General features: G+C 38.8%; 1 protein-coding gene across 2 annotated transcripts; it reads left to right on the plus strand.

Moving 5' to 3' along the window:
• Positions 1-527: 527 nt before the first annotated feature.
• Positions 528-15,479, plus strand: ttll6 (tubulin tyrosine ligase-like family, member 6). 2 transcript variants are annotated; one of them, XM_017725355.2, is made up of 15 exons: positions 528-660; positions 4,296-4,457; positions 4,680-4,717; positions 6,201-6,319; positions 6,414-6,544; positions 7,043-7,199; positions 7,341-7,484; positions 7,731-7,816; positions 8,083-8,308; positions 8,488-8,666; positions 10,691-10,879; positions 11,032-11,179; positions 11,671-11,916; positions 12,281-12,557; positions 14,596-15,479. In XM_017725355.2, exons 2-15 carry the CDS (start codon positions 4,297-4,299, stop codon positions 14,838-14,840), a joined length of 2,346 nt encoding a protein of 781 aa, XP_017580844.1. In that variant the 5' UTR covers positions 528-660; position 4,296; the 3' UTR covers positions 14,841-15,479. The 2 variants fall into 2 exon arrangements, with proteins under 2 accessions (XP_017580844.1, XP_037399900.1); XM_037544003.1 differs by lacking the exon at positions 528-660 and having other exon boundaries at positions 4,327-4,457; positions 4,677-4,717.
• The last annotated feature ends 140 nt before the right edge of the window (positions 15,480-15,619 follow it).

The following is a 15,619-nucleotide window of genomic DNA, read 5'->3' on the forward strand; positions in this document are numbered from 1 at the left end:
ATATTCATTTATTGATTTCCATTCAAATTTCTATTTTGAAAGTTTATAAAATATGTTGTAAAATGCATGTTTAAAACTAAATTTGAAACCTACCTGTTATTTGTATACTGTTTTTGATCCTTGACGCACTACAGTGTATGTTTGTACACGCTTTACCCCTGCAGTACGGTATTTGCTTGCATTAATAAGAAAGCTCTCAGGCTTGTTCAGTCACACCTCAGCAAACATAAGTTGAGCCTCTTCCCCTGTCCTCGTTTCCACATACTCTTAGACAAGCCTTGTATTCGAAATCATACAGATTAAGACTTGACCTTTAGAAAATTGAGAGGCAAGAGTGGAAAATGAAAAACATGATTATAAACAGTAGATTTAAAAGAGAAGAAATAAGCAATACATCGAATACTAAATTAGTTTTTAATTAAAAGTTTATTTATTCTCTTTCGAACGGTCAAGAACCAATCAGAAAGCTACTAGTATTGGAGCGCGAAAGGTGATTGGACGGCTGTGCTTTCGCTTAACCTGGTGCACTGATCTAGTCCCGCTCTTGAGACTGGGCAACATCAGAGCGTGAGAAAACACGTTATTGCTTGGCCATGACACGAAGAAATCCATAGCCTGATGTGGTTATTCACCTGCCGTGTCCTTTTCTAACGAAAACGGGTAAGCATTTGCACACATTCATCTGTAAGGAGTCCGGTAACTGTTCGTTTTTTCGTGAGTCTGTTTTTCGGGTTAGCCACACTAGCCGCTAATCTGTTTATAATGAAGCGTTCTGTTGCCATGGCAATTGGAAATGCGCAGCACGCAGTCGTGGTTATGCTAAAGCTAACTTAGCTAGCCAGCTAGTGTTTCTGGCTAGAAGAGCACATGATTAATGATACACGTTACATAGCTAGTTAGGCTGTATATCACTCGAACAAGTAACCTGGTTAACTTAGTTTTTTTTCCTGTGCGGTATTTCGTAAAAACCGGAGTGAATTTAGTGTGAAATGACTTTTCCTGAGTCTTCAGACCTGCTGAGAAGTACCATTGGGCTTATTTATCGCACGAATATAGTAGAAGGTTGAATTTGCTGATTATTTTGTAATTAAAGTAAACATTAACGGATAAAGTAGTTTGTAGAGCATAGATTTCGGCGTTATACCTCACCTGCTATCTGCCATACTTCATATTTTGTTGACTATTCAAATCTTACAGGCTGCGCATTTGTTCCAGCACAGATTTGGGTAACGTTAGCTAAAAAAAATCTCCAAGCTCTTCTCTAATTACCTTGGACAAATATAAGGGATTAGCGCGCTCTCTCTCTCTTCTCATTCTTGCTCGCACCCTGTCCTTCAGTTCATCTTTGGTGTTGGCACGTATCAGGTGTTGTTTTCGTGTGTTTCTAATTGGTCACTCGATCTTGAGGATTTGGTGTATCGGCATGTAAGTGTATCCGACTTGGGTCATTCCTACACAGGGGAGATGAATTTGTTCCTTTTTGTCAGGGACTATGTGCCAGCTTTGAGACAGACATGTGGCCCAGAGTACGTCACCCCAGCAGGGAGACTGACAGAGTATCAGTAGACAAGCCAAACCTGAGAGCAGACTGAGTCAGTTTAGTCATTTTCCACCTGAAGCTGGAGAGGCTCCCGAGGCCTCTGTCAATATTGGCAGACTGTTCTCAACAAGTTCACAGGTAGGTTAAGTGCGTACAGCAGTTGTCAATGTCACCAGTTGTGCCACCTGCTGTTGATGTTTCACATGCACTTTCGATGTCCTTTTCAACTGTAGACAGGTCTTTGGTAAAATATTAGAGAACTGGTTGTACAAACAGGCTATGCCGGTATTGAATGAGAAACGAGAATGTTCAGTGGTAACATTACTCCTCTGTTAGGTCAGTGGGCTGTTTCAGCTAAGCCAAGAGCCAAGAGTTCATCTTCAGGATTATCCAGATCACTGGATCAGAATACAGTTACCCAGCACCCAGGCCTCCCACAGCTTGCTGGGTTGTCCCTGCACACCCTCCTGTATTCATGGCCACCTGGGGCCAAGGTGCCTGTCCATCAGTGATGAGGCATAAAGTGTTGTGTCCCATATTTGTATCCCACTGTTCATGATTACTTTTGTTTGACTGTGTGGATTGCGCTGTTGTTGACAGATAGCCTAGTCACCCTATGGAGAGAAATGGAAATAGAAACGTGATGCTAAGTCCCTCTTTGCGCGCTACAAGCTATTCTAATGATATGGTTGATTGGGTTTCCGTGTGGGAATGTGACATCATGTAATTTGGCACATTCTCTCAGTTCTGCTCTTGAGTAATGCAGGTTTTGTAAATCCTAAGACAAGCTTCGTCTATTTCATGTAACGTCTCGGTGGATAAATCTGCCTCTGCCCTAAATCGTCTGATTGCAGAAAACATTCATGATGGAGTGTCATATTTAGTTAATGCTTCAGTATGTACAAAGTATAATGCACTGTTTTGGGTTTTATTAGTTTCTGAGATGTACAGTACTTTGCATAACCCGGAGACCATTGCTTCATTTAATTCCCAGTCAAAATGGCCATTAAGGAGACATTATTAATTTTTCAGGAACGGAACGAAAACAAAATTTAATAGAAAGTTACACAAAAGCCTCAACAACTGAATATACCAGGTTTGTCAGTATTTTGTGTCTATTCTTTGCCTTTATTACGACTTTCATTCTTTTCAGAAGACTTGCTCTCAGTTCTTCACAGAAATCTGCAGGGATATTTTTCCACACCTGCAAAATTCAGTCTTAGAAGTTGGTTGCATTTTGTGTTTCTCACAATCCAAGTGATCCCATTTACAACTCCATTTCCAAAAAAATTGGGAAGCTGTGCAAAATGTAAATAAAACCAAAATACAATGATTGCAAATGATTTAAACCCCATATTTAATTGAAAATGGTACAAAGACAACAAATCAAGTGTTGAAACTGAGAAATTATATTGTTTTTTGAAAAATTATGCCCGTTTTGGGGGCCACAAAAGGGTGGTAAAGTTGTGTAATGTTTAAAAAATACTTGATGGTTGATTGGCAACTGGTCAGTAGCATGACCGGTTATAAAAAGAGCCTCTCAGAGACGCTGAGTCTTTCAGAAGTAAAGATGAAGAGGAGTTCACCACTTTGTGAAAAACTATGTGAGCAGATAGTGGAACAATTCAAGAATAACTTTTCTCAGTGTAAAAGAGCAAAGAACCTTTGTTTTTCATCTACAATACATAATATAATTATAAAATTCAGAGAATCTGGAGAAATCTCTGCATGCAACGGACAAGGCCAAAAACCAGTATTTGCTGGCCATGATCATTGGGCCCCCCAGGTGGCACTGCATTAAAAACAGACATGATTCTGTTGTGGGAATCACTGCATGGGTTCAGAAATACTTCTGAAAACCAGTGTTTATGAAAACAGTTTGTCGCTGCATCAACAATTGCAAGTTAAAACTCCAAAACGCAAAGAAGAAATCATATATAAACAGGATCAAGGAATGCTGCCAACTTCTCTGGGCCTGAGCTTAAAATGGACTGAGGTGAAGTGGAAAAGTGTCGTGTGGTCTGACGAATCAACATTTGAAATTCTTTTTGAAAATCAAGGACGCTATGTCCTCTGGGAAAAAGACCACTCAGCTTGTTATCATCGTACAGTTCAAAAGCCAGTATTCAAGATATATACATGTTTTGGCAACATATGCTGCCATGCAGATGACGCCTTTTTCAGGGAAGGATTTGCTTAATTCAGCAAGATAATACCAAACCATATTCTTCATGTGTTACAACAGCATTGCTCTGTATTAAGTGTCCTCATGCTAAACTGGCCTGCCTGCAGTCCAGACCTGTCTATACTGAAAACATTTGTCGCATTATGAAATTAAAAATATGACAAAGGAGAACCCACAACCCCTCACAGGTGAAATCCTATATCAATTGATATATGAGTTGTTGTCATACAGTAGTATTTTCCATTAAAATATGGTTTACATTATTTTGCACATCATTGCCTCATATTTGTACTTACATTCTACACAGCATCCCAACATTTTTGGAAATGGGGTTGTACAAATATACTCATCAATCCATAAAACCTCATTCCACATCTTGGCTGTCCAGGCAGATTTTCCAGCGCAGATGTACCTGTAGAAATAATCATGATGCAAGCCTAGAATTTTACACACTGTAGCTGAGTATAGTGATATTTTTTCCTGACAATGCTAAGCAAATCTGAGATGGTCAGTCAGAAGGCCTTCTTGATTTCATGTTATTTGACTCCTGTCTTTCCTCTGACCTCTAAGCATGGGGCTTCCTGCAGAGAGTCCAGAGCCCCAGGACTCCTTTCAGTGTGAACCCAAAGCAGGAGAGGAGGGAGAGGGCTGGGGTAGCGATGACCATGCTGAACCCTGCACTCTCACCCCTTTATCTACAGGGAACAAGAAAAAAAAGAAAAGAAAGAAAAAGTAAGCTGTTTACTTAAACGTTAGCTATTGTTCATGTTGCCATGTTACATGATTACTGTCACAATCAAGAGGTTAGAGCCGTTGTATATGTTAGTCTTAGTCATTTCAATAGATAAGTCTTGTTATCTTCAACAAGCTGGAAACTGTCAGCCAGAAGAGTGTTTTAGAAACTCTGAGCACTGCCTAGGTCTGTCCCTTTGTCTGCTTCCTCTTTTCCAGATGATTGTGGATCAATCTCACCAATTGTAAATATGAGAGTGGTAAGTTCTGCTCCTGTCTAATGGATGTGAATTCTGGATGGATTATGACTATTTTCAGCCTAATCTCTATGTGCTGCAGTTGTAGCGTATGGCCAGTAATTTTGACTTTTTCTGTTCCTTGTAATGTTGACTGTTATAAGTAATTAGTGTAATTTGTTCTGTCAGGGAGCAGTTTTGCAGGGGAAGAAGGTGTGGAAATATGTTTTCTGCACAGCAGTTTGGGTGATGTTTTCACAGGTTCTTGCCTGATCATATGTGCTAGACACCATAAGAAAAACAAATGTGACTGCAGTTGAGTTTTACAATGCTGCTCCAATGTTTGAACAACATTCAACAAGAACAGCTTTGGTAACTCATTCCCACATGCCTGTCTTATTCTAAGAGCTTTATTTTAAGAGTGTAATAGCTGTACTATACTATGTAATAGTACTGTGCAAAAGTCATTAATTCATTCTTTTATTTAATTTCTAATAAAAATGGCCATTAAGCCCAAGTTATTGTTTTTTCAGCATCAGGAGATGCATAGTCAACCCACAAGTATACAGAAGAAGAACTAACATAATTTAAAGGAATAGTGTTTAGGGTGTCCAGTCTTTCTTTGCCTTTCAGCTTCCATTGTTCTCTGGAGACTTGCTTTCAGTTTTTAAACAAATCTGCAGAGATATTTTTTCCACAATTTCAAAATGACTTAGGGACTCTGGGGTGGTCAGTCCATTGTTCTGAGGACACTAGCAGCTTCTCCTTTGTTTGATTTACAAGTGTTCTTCTTTTTATCTATTTCAATTTCCCAAGAGCTTCTTGACAGCTACACATCCTTTCAAACTCAGTTGTTGTCTTCTCACAGTGGAAGGATGGACAGAAACACCACATTTTTTTTGAGATCTGAAGTAAGAGTGGAGCTTAATTTTCTCCTCCCACTCAAAAAATGAAAGCTTTAAGTGGTGTTTATCTGATGGTGACATTTGTGGTGATCTACCAGGTCTTGCAAGGTTATTAGCAATCCTATTTTCTGTATAGCTTTTAATATTATGAACCTATTAATATTCCAACATTTTTTGGAAGCTACTGTTTTTTTCACGTTTTGTTCTTGCTAGTTAATTATTTTATATCCATTCTCCTCAAAAATCTCCTGAAAAATGAAAAAAAGCATGTACTTAATGACTGTTTTAACTGGAACTTAAAGAAATGAATAGTCATCTCTGACTTTACATGTTGTAGTCATGTATTTTAAATATTTATTCATGGAGTTCTTGGCCTTTGTTATAAGTGAGCTTAATCTCAACATGTTGTAACTGCTTTTCAGTACAAGGAATACTCCACAATCACTATTTTCCGTAGAAACTGATACTGATGCAGCTCATAGAGATTTGGTTGAAAATGCTGAGGATTCAATTAAGGAAGATTTCTCTGTAAGCAGTCTTGCACTCTTGTAACTCCTCATTCGTGATTTAGTGTTCACTGAGCTTTCTGTCCTTTCTGTAAGTGCGCCGTGCTGCTCACAGATATGGCCTGCGAGAGGCTGGGGAAGGAGAAGACTGGACCTTATTTTGGACAGATTGCTCTGTCTCTTTGGACAGAGTCATGGATATGAAGCGATACCAAGTACTTACACTTGTTTTTCTCCACTTATAATGTAGGCCTGTTTTCAGCTGTCCTGTTTTTGCACTAATGGTACCTGTTTTTTTCTGCCATGAAGAAAATCAACCATTTTCCAGGAATGAGCGAGATCTGCAGGAAAGATCTTCTTGCAAGAAACATGAACCGTATGTTGAAGCTCTTTCCCAAAGACTATAACATCTTCCCTCGAACTTGGTGCCTTCCTGCAGAGTGAGTTTTTTTTTCTACTTTAGAGCTCCTAAGGCATTAAAAAAATAATGTTCCAGTTATATGTGTCACAGATATTCCATATGTTCCATCTTAAATTAGAGGTGGGCAGTTTGATGATATTTATCATTATTGCGATCAATTATATCATATAATATCACAATATTTATCTTTCTGAGCGAATTGTGGATATTGTCAGTATTTTAAAGACCACTAACCAATTGCATTTTTCATTACAAAGAACATAATTGATCTTGTTTAATTGGATTTGTGTATGTAAAATATTGAATAAAAATCATTATACTCAAAGCTCAGAAAAACAAAATATCTTGATGCATATTATTTATCAAGAAAATGTCTTAAAGTATCAAGGTCAGCCTAGGTGGTCAGTCTAGTCTAGGCTTACATCATCTCTACTCCAAATGCTGAGCAGTCTAAGATTAGGCTTAATCCCTATACAGAAGACCAGTCCATTTTAAATGTGTGTTAAATATGCTACAGTTACAGTGATTTTCAAGCCTACACCAGAGCCAAAAAGCATAAGACGTACATTTGCAAGCCAGACTCAGGTTGCCAAGGACGTGGTATCTTTCTCACCAAGTCCAGCAAGGACATTCGTCCAGGGGAACACATGATCTGCCAAGTGTATATATCCAGGGTGAGAGACACTATTCATAAACCTGCACAGCCATTACATGAATCAAAACTCTTTTCTGATGTGTGTCCCATGTTACAAATACACGATGAATTACATAGGTATTCTCTGTAATGTTTAAATGCATTGTCTTTCTTTCCACAGCCATTCATAATTGACAGATTCAAGTTTGACTTGCGCATTTACGTCTTGGTGACTAGCTGTGACCCCTTCCGTATTTTCGTGTATAATGAAGGACTAGCCCGTTTCTGCACCAGCCAATACAGTGAACCCACCAGCGGCAATTTGGTGAGACAAAGCAGACAGCTTGGTGACTTACAAAACATATATTCATTTGTAATATTCAATTAATATATGTGGCACCTTTAAAGTAGAAAAGCTTGTTAAGCAAAATACTTGTCATTAAAAAAGCAAAAATAGCCAATGTTGATGCAGTATCAAGTATCAAATACATAATACAACATAACATTTAACCATTTGTATGGATTAAGAAGTTTGCTCTCTCTTTCTTTTGCCCGCCCTTTTTCCTAAAAGGATGAAGTTTGCATGCACCTGACCAACTATGCCATCAACAAGCACAGTGAGAATTTTATCCGGGATGATGACACAGGCAGCAAGAGGTAGTATGTTTTTCCTAAATAGACAGGTATTTTTAAAAAGCCTGAAATAACAGACTTTTGCTGGCTCCTATTACAAAATTATTGTGTTTGTTTCTGAGATGTATAGCATAGTATAGGATCTGTCTAAATCTATGCATTGATCCTGCATGACATTCACTAGGACAAATCTGATCTTGCTTTTCAACTAAAGAACTTATTTAGTCATGGAAATCTCAAAATAATCTCATAAATCTAACACCAAATTCTATTGTTTTACTTTCTTGCAGGAAGCTTTCTACCCTCAACAAGCATCTGGAGGCCATGTGTTATGACACAGAGAAGGTGTGGGTGGACATTGAGGATGTGATTATAAAGACCCTTATCTCAGCTCATCCCATTCTCAAGCACAACTACCACACCTGCTTCCCCAACCATGTGGCAGGCAGTGCCTGTTTTGAGATCCTGGGCTTTGATGTGCTGCTGGACCACCGGCTCAAGCCCTGGCTACTGGAGGTAGGAATACCTTTGGGAGTGTGTCATTCCGTTTTTCTTCTGTCTAATGGTTAAGCACCAGATCACTTTATCACCTCCGTTCTGCTTGTGGCATTCTCTCGCTGTATGAGGGAGTTTCATTTTTTGTGTATATATTTGCATTGGTGTCTTGAACCACTTCTGTCTGTATTTATGTAAAGGTCAATCATTCTCCAAGCTTCACCACTGACTCTCGTTTGGACCGTGATGTGAAGGATGGCTTGCTGTATGACACTCTGGTGCTGATTAACCTGGGGGCTTGTGACCGCAAGAAGATTTTAGAAGAGGAGAAACGTAGGGTGAAAGAACGACTACAGCAGAATCGCTCCAGAGAGGCCAGGTCCTCCATTGCCACTATTATGCACAATCACTGCCTTTGCAAACATCCTGAAAGATTATGTTGACCAAATTCAATACCTTAATAAGCACCTGTGAGCCCAACAGGCAGGTTTCAAATTCTTGACAGGTCATTGTCTAAATTACATTCCACATGCATGTTATTAGCATCAGTGCTTCTTTATTAGTCGGCAGTCTGCTGCGGTCAGTAAATACATCTGCCTCTAGCACGTCACACTTATTTCTGGTTTAAGCCAGAACCCATATTGGTTTGCAATTTGGACCCAACCTGAAATCAAAATTGACATTTTAGCTACTTTAAAAACTAATCCATTACAAATTGCTTATTACATCTCTCAGACTGTAATGGGAGTGCTTATAAGAAATAATCATTTGAAAAAATAATCTCACTACTCATTACTTCTGTGTTACTCTCTAAAACCCAGACAAATCTGAACCAGCTGGAAAGTACAAGAGGAAACCCAATAGCCCCTGTCATGATTTACAAAAAATAACCTATCACGGTAAACACTGTTCAAAAGGCCTGTCTCTGAGTTTTGAGTAAGACAGACGTAGGTATGTTGATTAAAATGATCAAACAGCTTAAGTAGCTCGAAAACAGCTGCCTCAAAATAAAATCTATGTATGTAAAGGCTACAGGACTGCTTCTAAATGTATTCCCTTTTCTTCTTCAGCACAGGGATCTTTATTTTGCTCTCCAGATTTACATTCTACTGCAGTGCACATATTCACAATCAAAGATCAAAGTCATGAAGTCAGCTGTCGCAGGTAGCACATGTACAAATTGTGTACAAGGACAGACACGGATAAACTACAAAGAGGAAATTTATGTTTCAGATGCATTATATGTGATTAATACAGACATTTGAGGTTCCAAATACTCGACAGGTCTAATTCCACACTTATGTTGTTAGCATCAGTGCTAATAACTTGCACATGAATTGGTGGAATTCCTACTAAGTCAGTAGCTGTATTGTGATTGGTGGAATTTCTACCATAATACGTTATAGTGCTTCTTTACAGGAAAAAGTAATCACGTTACTGTTACCCCCAGAACTGGTCCCTGGTCATTTTAAGCATGATTCATTGTATCATTTAAAAAATAATGCTCTTATGTTCTTGTGATCTTGCAGCTAACTGATAAAAAAAATATCATTACATCACCATGATGTTACAAAATCGTTGCATTTTAGCCTGTTTAGTCTGCAGTAGGTCAGCTGTTGGATTCTTCTTTTTCAGTGATGCATAATGCAGGGTGGCCAATCAGAACTGAACTTGTTTACATCAGTCTTAAAGGCCCAGCAACAACCTGTTTAATTTTAAGGGATAAAGAGAGGTAAATCCCTGGGAAATGGTAGCATAGAAATAATTTATGACTGCTATAGAAACACAAATGTTATGTGTGAGTTTCATGACATAAATAATAAAATACGCAAAACATTTGGAATATTGCCCCAATATCTAAAAAATGTACCTTTCAGTAATCATTATTGTAGTTAAAGTTGCATTTGTATCAACAATGTTTCACTGAGACCCAGGCCTAGTTGAAAATCAAAGTTCCATTATATCTCTGTGCATCTGCTTAGCTTTCCACTCTCGTAGTTCACCCATTGAGAAGTCAACATGCACACCCACCCGCACACACACACACACACAGATTCCTGATTGTTTAAAATTACTGTTTGATACGTTCTGTCAGTTGTTGTATCAGTTGGATCACTGAGCAAAAAACCTCCCAGGTCCATTTAAGATAACAACAGCAATAAAAGGGAAAAAAGGAAATGTTTATATAAATAAAGAATATTCTCTTGATAAGATGTTAGAGAAGATGTAATTTAGGGGAGACAGTGCTTGTGACTCACCATACCTTCATTCAGGTAGCCTGACATGTCTGTGAGTTTCTCAGTCATATTTTGCAACTACCCAGCCATACCAAAGCATCGCAGCTATCCGTTTAATGACAAAAACTTGCTTTACAAAGATTCTGCTGGTCTGTTTTATTATTAGGAATGAGGAACTTCGCCAGTCCCAGGCAGCCAGTATGGAGCAGATGCAGAGATATGAAGCCAAACACCTGGGAGGATTCCGACGTATCTACCCCAGAGAGGGAGGAGAGAAATATGAGAAATACTTCAAACATAGCAGCTCTCTCTTTCAGGAGACAGCAGCCTCCAAAGCGAGGGAGGAGTGTGCTAGGTATGTGCTTCATATTCAAGCATCTCCATTTCTTCCCAATGCATGCAAACACAAATAAATGTGAATAAACAGAGTAAGGTGCCCCCTTAATTGTTGTTTGGAGTACGATGCTGGAATGTCAGTGTCAGGTTACTGTATGTTCGTGTGTCCAGGCAGCAGTTACAGGAGCTGCGTCTAAAGCAGGAGCAGAAGGGAAATCACAGGCGGGATTTACAGGGGGAATCTGCAGGAGAGAGAGCTAAAGTGCGCAAAACGCAAACTCGAACCACAAACTCCAGCCCAAAGTCTGAACAACAAGACGTGAGTTGTCTTCTAGCACACCGGTCTGCCTGTTTGTGTGTCCTTTATTCACTTCTTTAAAGTGTAAATGTTGACCTACATCACTGTAATTAGTGTGTATTGAGAAAGTTTCAGCAGAATGCATCAAGAAATTACTAGAAATGAAAATTGTAGTATATTTGTCAGTCATTAATACCTTAAAATATTTAATAAAACATCTTAAAATACCTTCTGTTGCCTTTTTATAATATTTCAATGACCAACAGTTATTAACGAGATTCCAGCTTTGAAGTTTTTATGTGGTGTACATTAATCTACCACTAGAGGGAGCTAAAATGTTTGATGAACCTGTCTTCCTGGAAAGCTGAGCCAGTCACTGAAATGTATTATTATATTTAAGTAGTAAATATATTCATCTATTATAATGCATTGTTATGTTTTTTTCAATGATTCATGTCAGTGTTCAGCCCTACTTTAAATTCTGTGATTTCCTCTGGCTGACTTTTCTTTAGCATCTGTCCATGCACCCCCTACCTGCTTCAGTAGGAGATATTTCTCAGGCTCTGGATGTATCAGAAGAAGAGGAGGTGGCGCGAGTCAATGGACTCCTGGAAAGGGAGAACTTGCTGCGGGACTTGGGGGTAGTTGATCAGGTGCACAGGCTACTCCAGGGCGCCCAGCCTCAGTCTGATCCTGCCAGACATCTGCAAGAACAAACCATTGTTCATTCACGTAACAGACATGAAAAGCTGAGCAAGGTAAGAGAGCATAAACAAAGTGGATAAGTAAAAGCAGTAGTTATATTCCATCTATTTAATCTGACTGAGAAATGAAGCGGAGAAGATTTGTGATTTTAATCCAGTATGAATGTACAATATTCATGGTTTTTTAAGATTACTGAGTGGGTTGTCTGTTGCATAGTGCTGATGTTTACATCCAGAATATGACTTTTAATTACAGACTCTCTGTGTTAATTTGGAGAAATGACACAGATTATTTGTCCTGTATGAATTGGCCTTCACAAATTACATAACAAGACCTTAGTTAATCAGACAAGTCCTATTAATGATTATGTATAGGGTATTTGGAGTTATCCTCATATATCATTTCGTACTGTTGCAGATGGATTCTCTGGCAGAGTTCTGGAGGCAGAAGCACCCTTGTGCTGTGATTCAGCGGCAGGTTCCTCCTGGAGCTAAGCCCTGCCTGCAGTACATTCACACTCACCTTCTGCAGCAGGATGCGCACTGGCATGAGTGGGGTCCTGCTCGACCAGCGCAGAGCGAGCCGGCCGGCTTGCAGCGTTATGCACTGGAAACAACAACGGCGACAGAGGCCAAGCGGAAGGGTCTGATGGATCATAAGAGAGTCACCAGTGCCCATCGTGTGCAGTGTACAAGTAAGCAAATCCAACCAGTTTCTAGGCTGCTCCTTTTGGTGTCTCAGCATTCTGCTGTTTGTGTGGTTTTATATGTCATAGATTATTTTTATATAACTGGATTTCCTTATAATTAAGAATATTTTTGTTACTGCACCTTTATTAGACTGTTATAATAAGTTACACATGCTCTACAGAGAACACACTTCTGCACATTTTAATGAACAATTACTGTCTACAACCCCTGGCAAAAAGTATGGAATCACCAGTCTGGGATGAGCACTCATTCAGACATTTTATTCTGTAGAACAAACTCAGATCAAAAACATGATGCAATAATAAGGTCATTCCAAAGTGCAACTTGTTGGCTTTCAGAAACACTAAAAGAAATAAAAAAAAACATTGTGGAAACAAAGTAAACGTTACTTTTATTGAGCAAGCATGGGGAAAAAAATATGGAATCACTCAATTCTGAGGGGAAAAAAATGGAGAAAATAAGGACACACCCAGTCAATTTCCTTTCCCTAAATGGACACCTGCCTCAGATTAGATCTGCTCGTTAGTCTGCAGTTAAAAACACCTGCAGTCATGACACCTTGGAGGGCTGCTGGACGAAGTGGAGTGGCAAGAACCATGGCTCCAACAAGAGAAATGTCTCTTGAAACAAAAGAGAGGATTGTGAAACTTCTTGAAGAAGGTAACTCTTCACTCATGGTTGCTAAAGATGTGGGCTGTTCACAGTCAGCTGTATCCAAGATATGGACCAAATACAAACAGCATGGAATGGTTGTTAAAGCCAAGCGTACTGGTAGACCAAGAAAGACCTCAAAGCGTCAAGACAAAGAACTTAAGGCCATTTGTCTTGAAAACCGAAAAAGTACAACTAAACAGATGAAGCATAAATGGGAGGACGCTGGAGCCAATGTATGTGACCGAACTGAAATTTCCACAGTCCTTGAAGATATGGGGCTGCATGTCAGGCAAAGGCACTGGGGAGATGACTGTGGTTAATTCTTCTATCAATGCACAAGTTTACATTGACATTTTGGACAGTTTTCTCATCCCTTCAATTGAACAGATGTTTGGAGATGATGAAATAATTTTCCACGATGACAATGCATCGTGCCATAGGGCAAAAACAGTGAAGGCATTCCTTGGAGAACGACACATTCAGTCAATGTCATGGCCTGCAAATAGTCCAGATCTCAACCCAATTGAAAACCTGTGGTGGAAATTGAAAAAAATGGTCCACAAGAAGGCTCCGACCTGCAAAGCTGATCTGGCAACTGCTATCAAAGAGAGTTGGCACCAAATTGATGAAGAATACTGTTTGTCACTCATCAAGTCCATGCCTCAGAGACTGCAAGCCGTTATAAAAGCCAAAGGTGGTGCAACTAAATGCTAGTGATGTATTTTAAATGTTCTTTTGTTTATCTGTTTTTCATGATTCCATTTTTTTCCCCTCAGAATTGAGTGATTCCATATTTTTTTCCCCATGCTTGCTCAATAAAAGTAACGTTTACTTTGTTTCCACAATGTTTTTTTTTATTTCTTTTAGTGTTTCTGAAAGCCAACAAGTTGCACTTTGGAATGACCTTATTATTGCATCATGTTTTTGATCTGAGTTTGTTCTACAGAATAAAATGTCTGAATGAGTGCTCATCCCAGACTGGTGATTCCATACTGTTTGCCAGGGGTTGTATTTACTGACTTTACTGACTGATGTTGGGGTAAATGTGAACATAAAATGCAGCCTGTGCCAAAGTTTTACAAATTAATAATAATTTACAAATTTACAAAAATTACAATAATTACAAATTATTATAAATTCTTAAATTATAAAATTATTATAAATTAAAAAAAAAATCATAAGGTTTTCGTATTTTTGTGTGCTATCTGTAGAGGACATTTTAACTTAAGTTGACTTAGAAAATAAACAGAACAGAATTTGATGAGGGGGTTCCAACTTTTGAGTATGGCTGTATGTAAACATCTGTTCTGAAGTTACACTCTTTTCTCTCTCTCTCTCTCTCTCTCTCTCTCTCTCTCTCTCTCACAGTCACTAGCCCTCTTGTTAAGGAGGGCATTATAAGCTCCCCTTTTGCGGAGCTGAGGATGCGAGCTGCCATGACGGCTGTGCCACAGCTGGTCTCCAGGCGACTGCGCTGTGCCCCAGTGTGTTCTGACCCTAAAGCCATGCAAAGTCTGTTCATCATCTCTACTGCAGCCCCTCTGGTCACACGGCCAGACCTCTCTTACACCCTCCGCAAAGCCCCCCGCAAAGAACCCCAGCAGAGCTGTTAATGTGGGAAGTGTTTCTGCTCAACAACACTATCTCCACAGCCAATCACAGCAGTCGTCCAGAGCGCATCCACTACCTCTGTTTGGTCAGAGCTCCGCTCTCTTTCTGTCTTTAATACTCATCTTTTCATCTTTTGGGAACTTTTTGATTTTCTTTAATTAAAAAGTATTATAGACTATGTTGGGGACTAAGAGGGGCTGGTGCCTGATGTGGCTTTGCTTTTTTATTTTTGGGGTTTCTTTCTTGGAATTTCAACACAAGTTTATTTTATTATATAAAAATTAACTATTGTGAGTACTTTTATAATATATGTATATTATATGTATATTATATGTCTTTCTTAGGCAATAAGTACCACATTGAGTAATGTATTACTGCATTGAGCCTTCACTTCTACTGAGCCTGTGGAAAAGCAGCTAGGTTATTTTAATAAATGTCAACAATTTTTATTGTTTATTAATTGGTGGGACAACATGAAAATAAGCTGTTTTCTGTAGAACATATAAAAATGTACAGTGGGAGTTTATATTTTTAATATAAAAAGAAATTGTATTTTAATACTAAGAAATAAAGCAAACAAAAATATCTGTATGCAGTTTAATTCACACTGTGAAATTCAGACTTACAGCTTCATCACTGTTTCTCTGCCAGAGCTGAAAATGAGGTAAACAGCACTAAATACTCATAAAATAAACCAAATGGAGCACAAAAGCCTTCCTTTAATCATATATCTCATCACTTTATTAAAAATGTGTCCAGATTTTTAAAATGTTTTTATTGC

The sequence above is a fragment of the Pygocentrus nattereri genome, chromosome 13 (assembly GCF_015220715.1).
Source record: "Pygocentrus nattereri isolate fPygNat1 chromosome 13, fPygNat1.pri, whole genome shotgun sequence".
Taxonomy (NCBI): domain Eukaryota; kingdom Metazoa; phylum Chordata; class Actinopteri; order Characiformes; family Serrasalmidae; genus Pygocentrus; species Pygocentrus nattereri.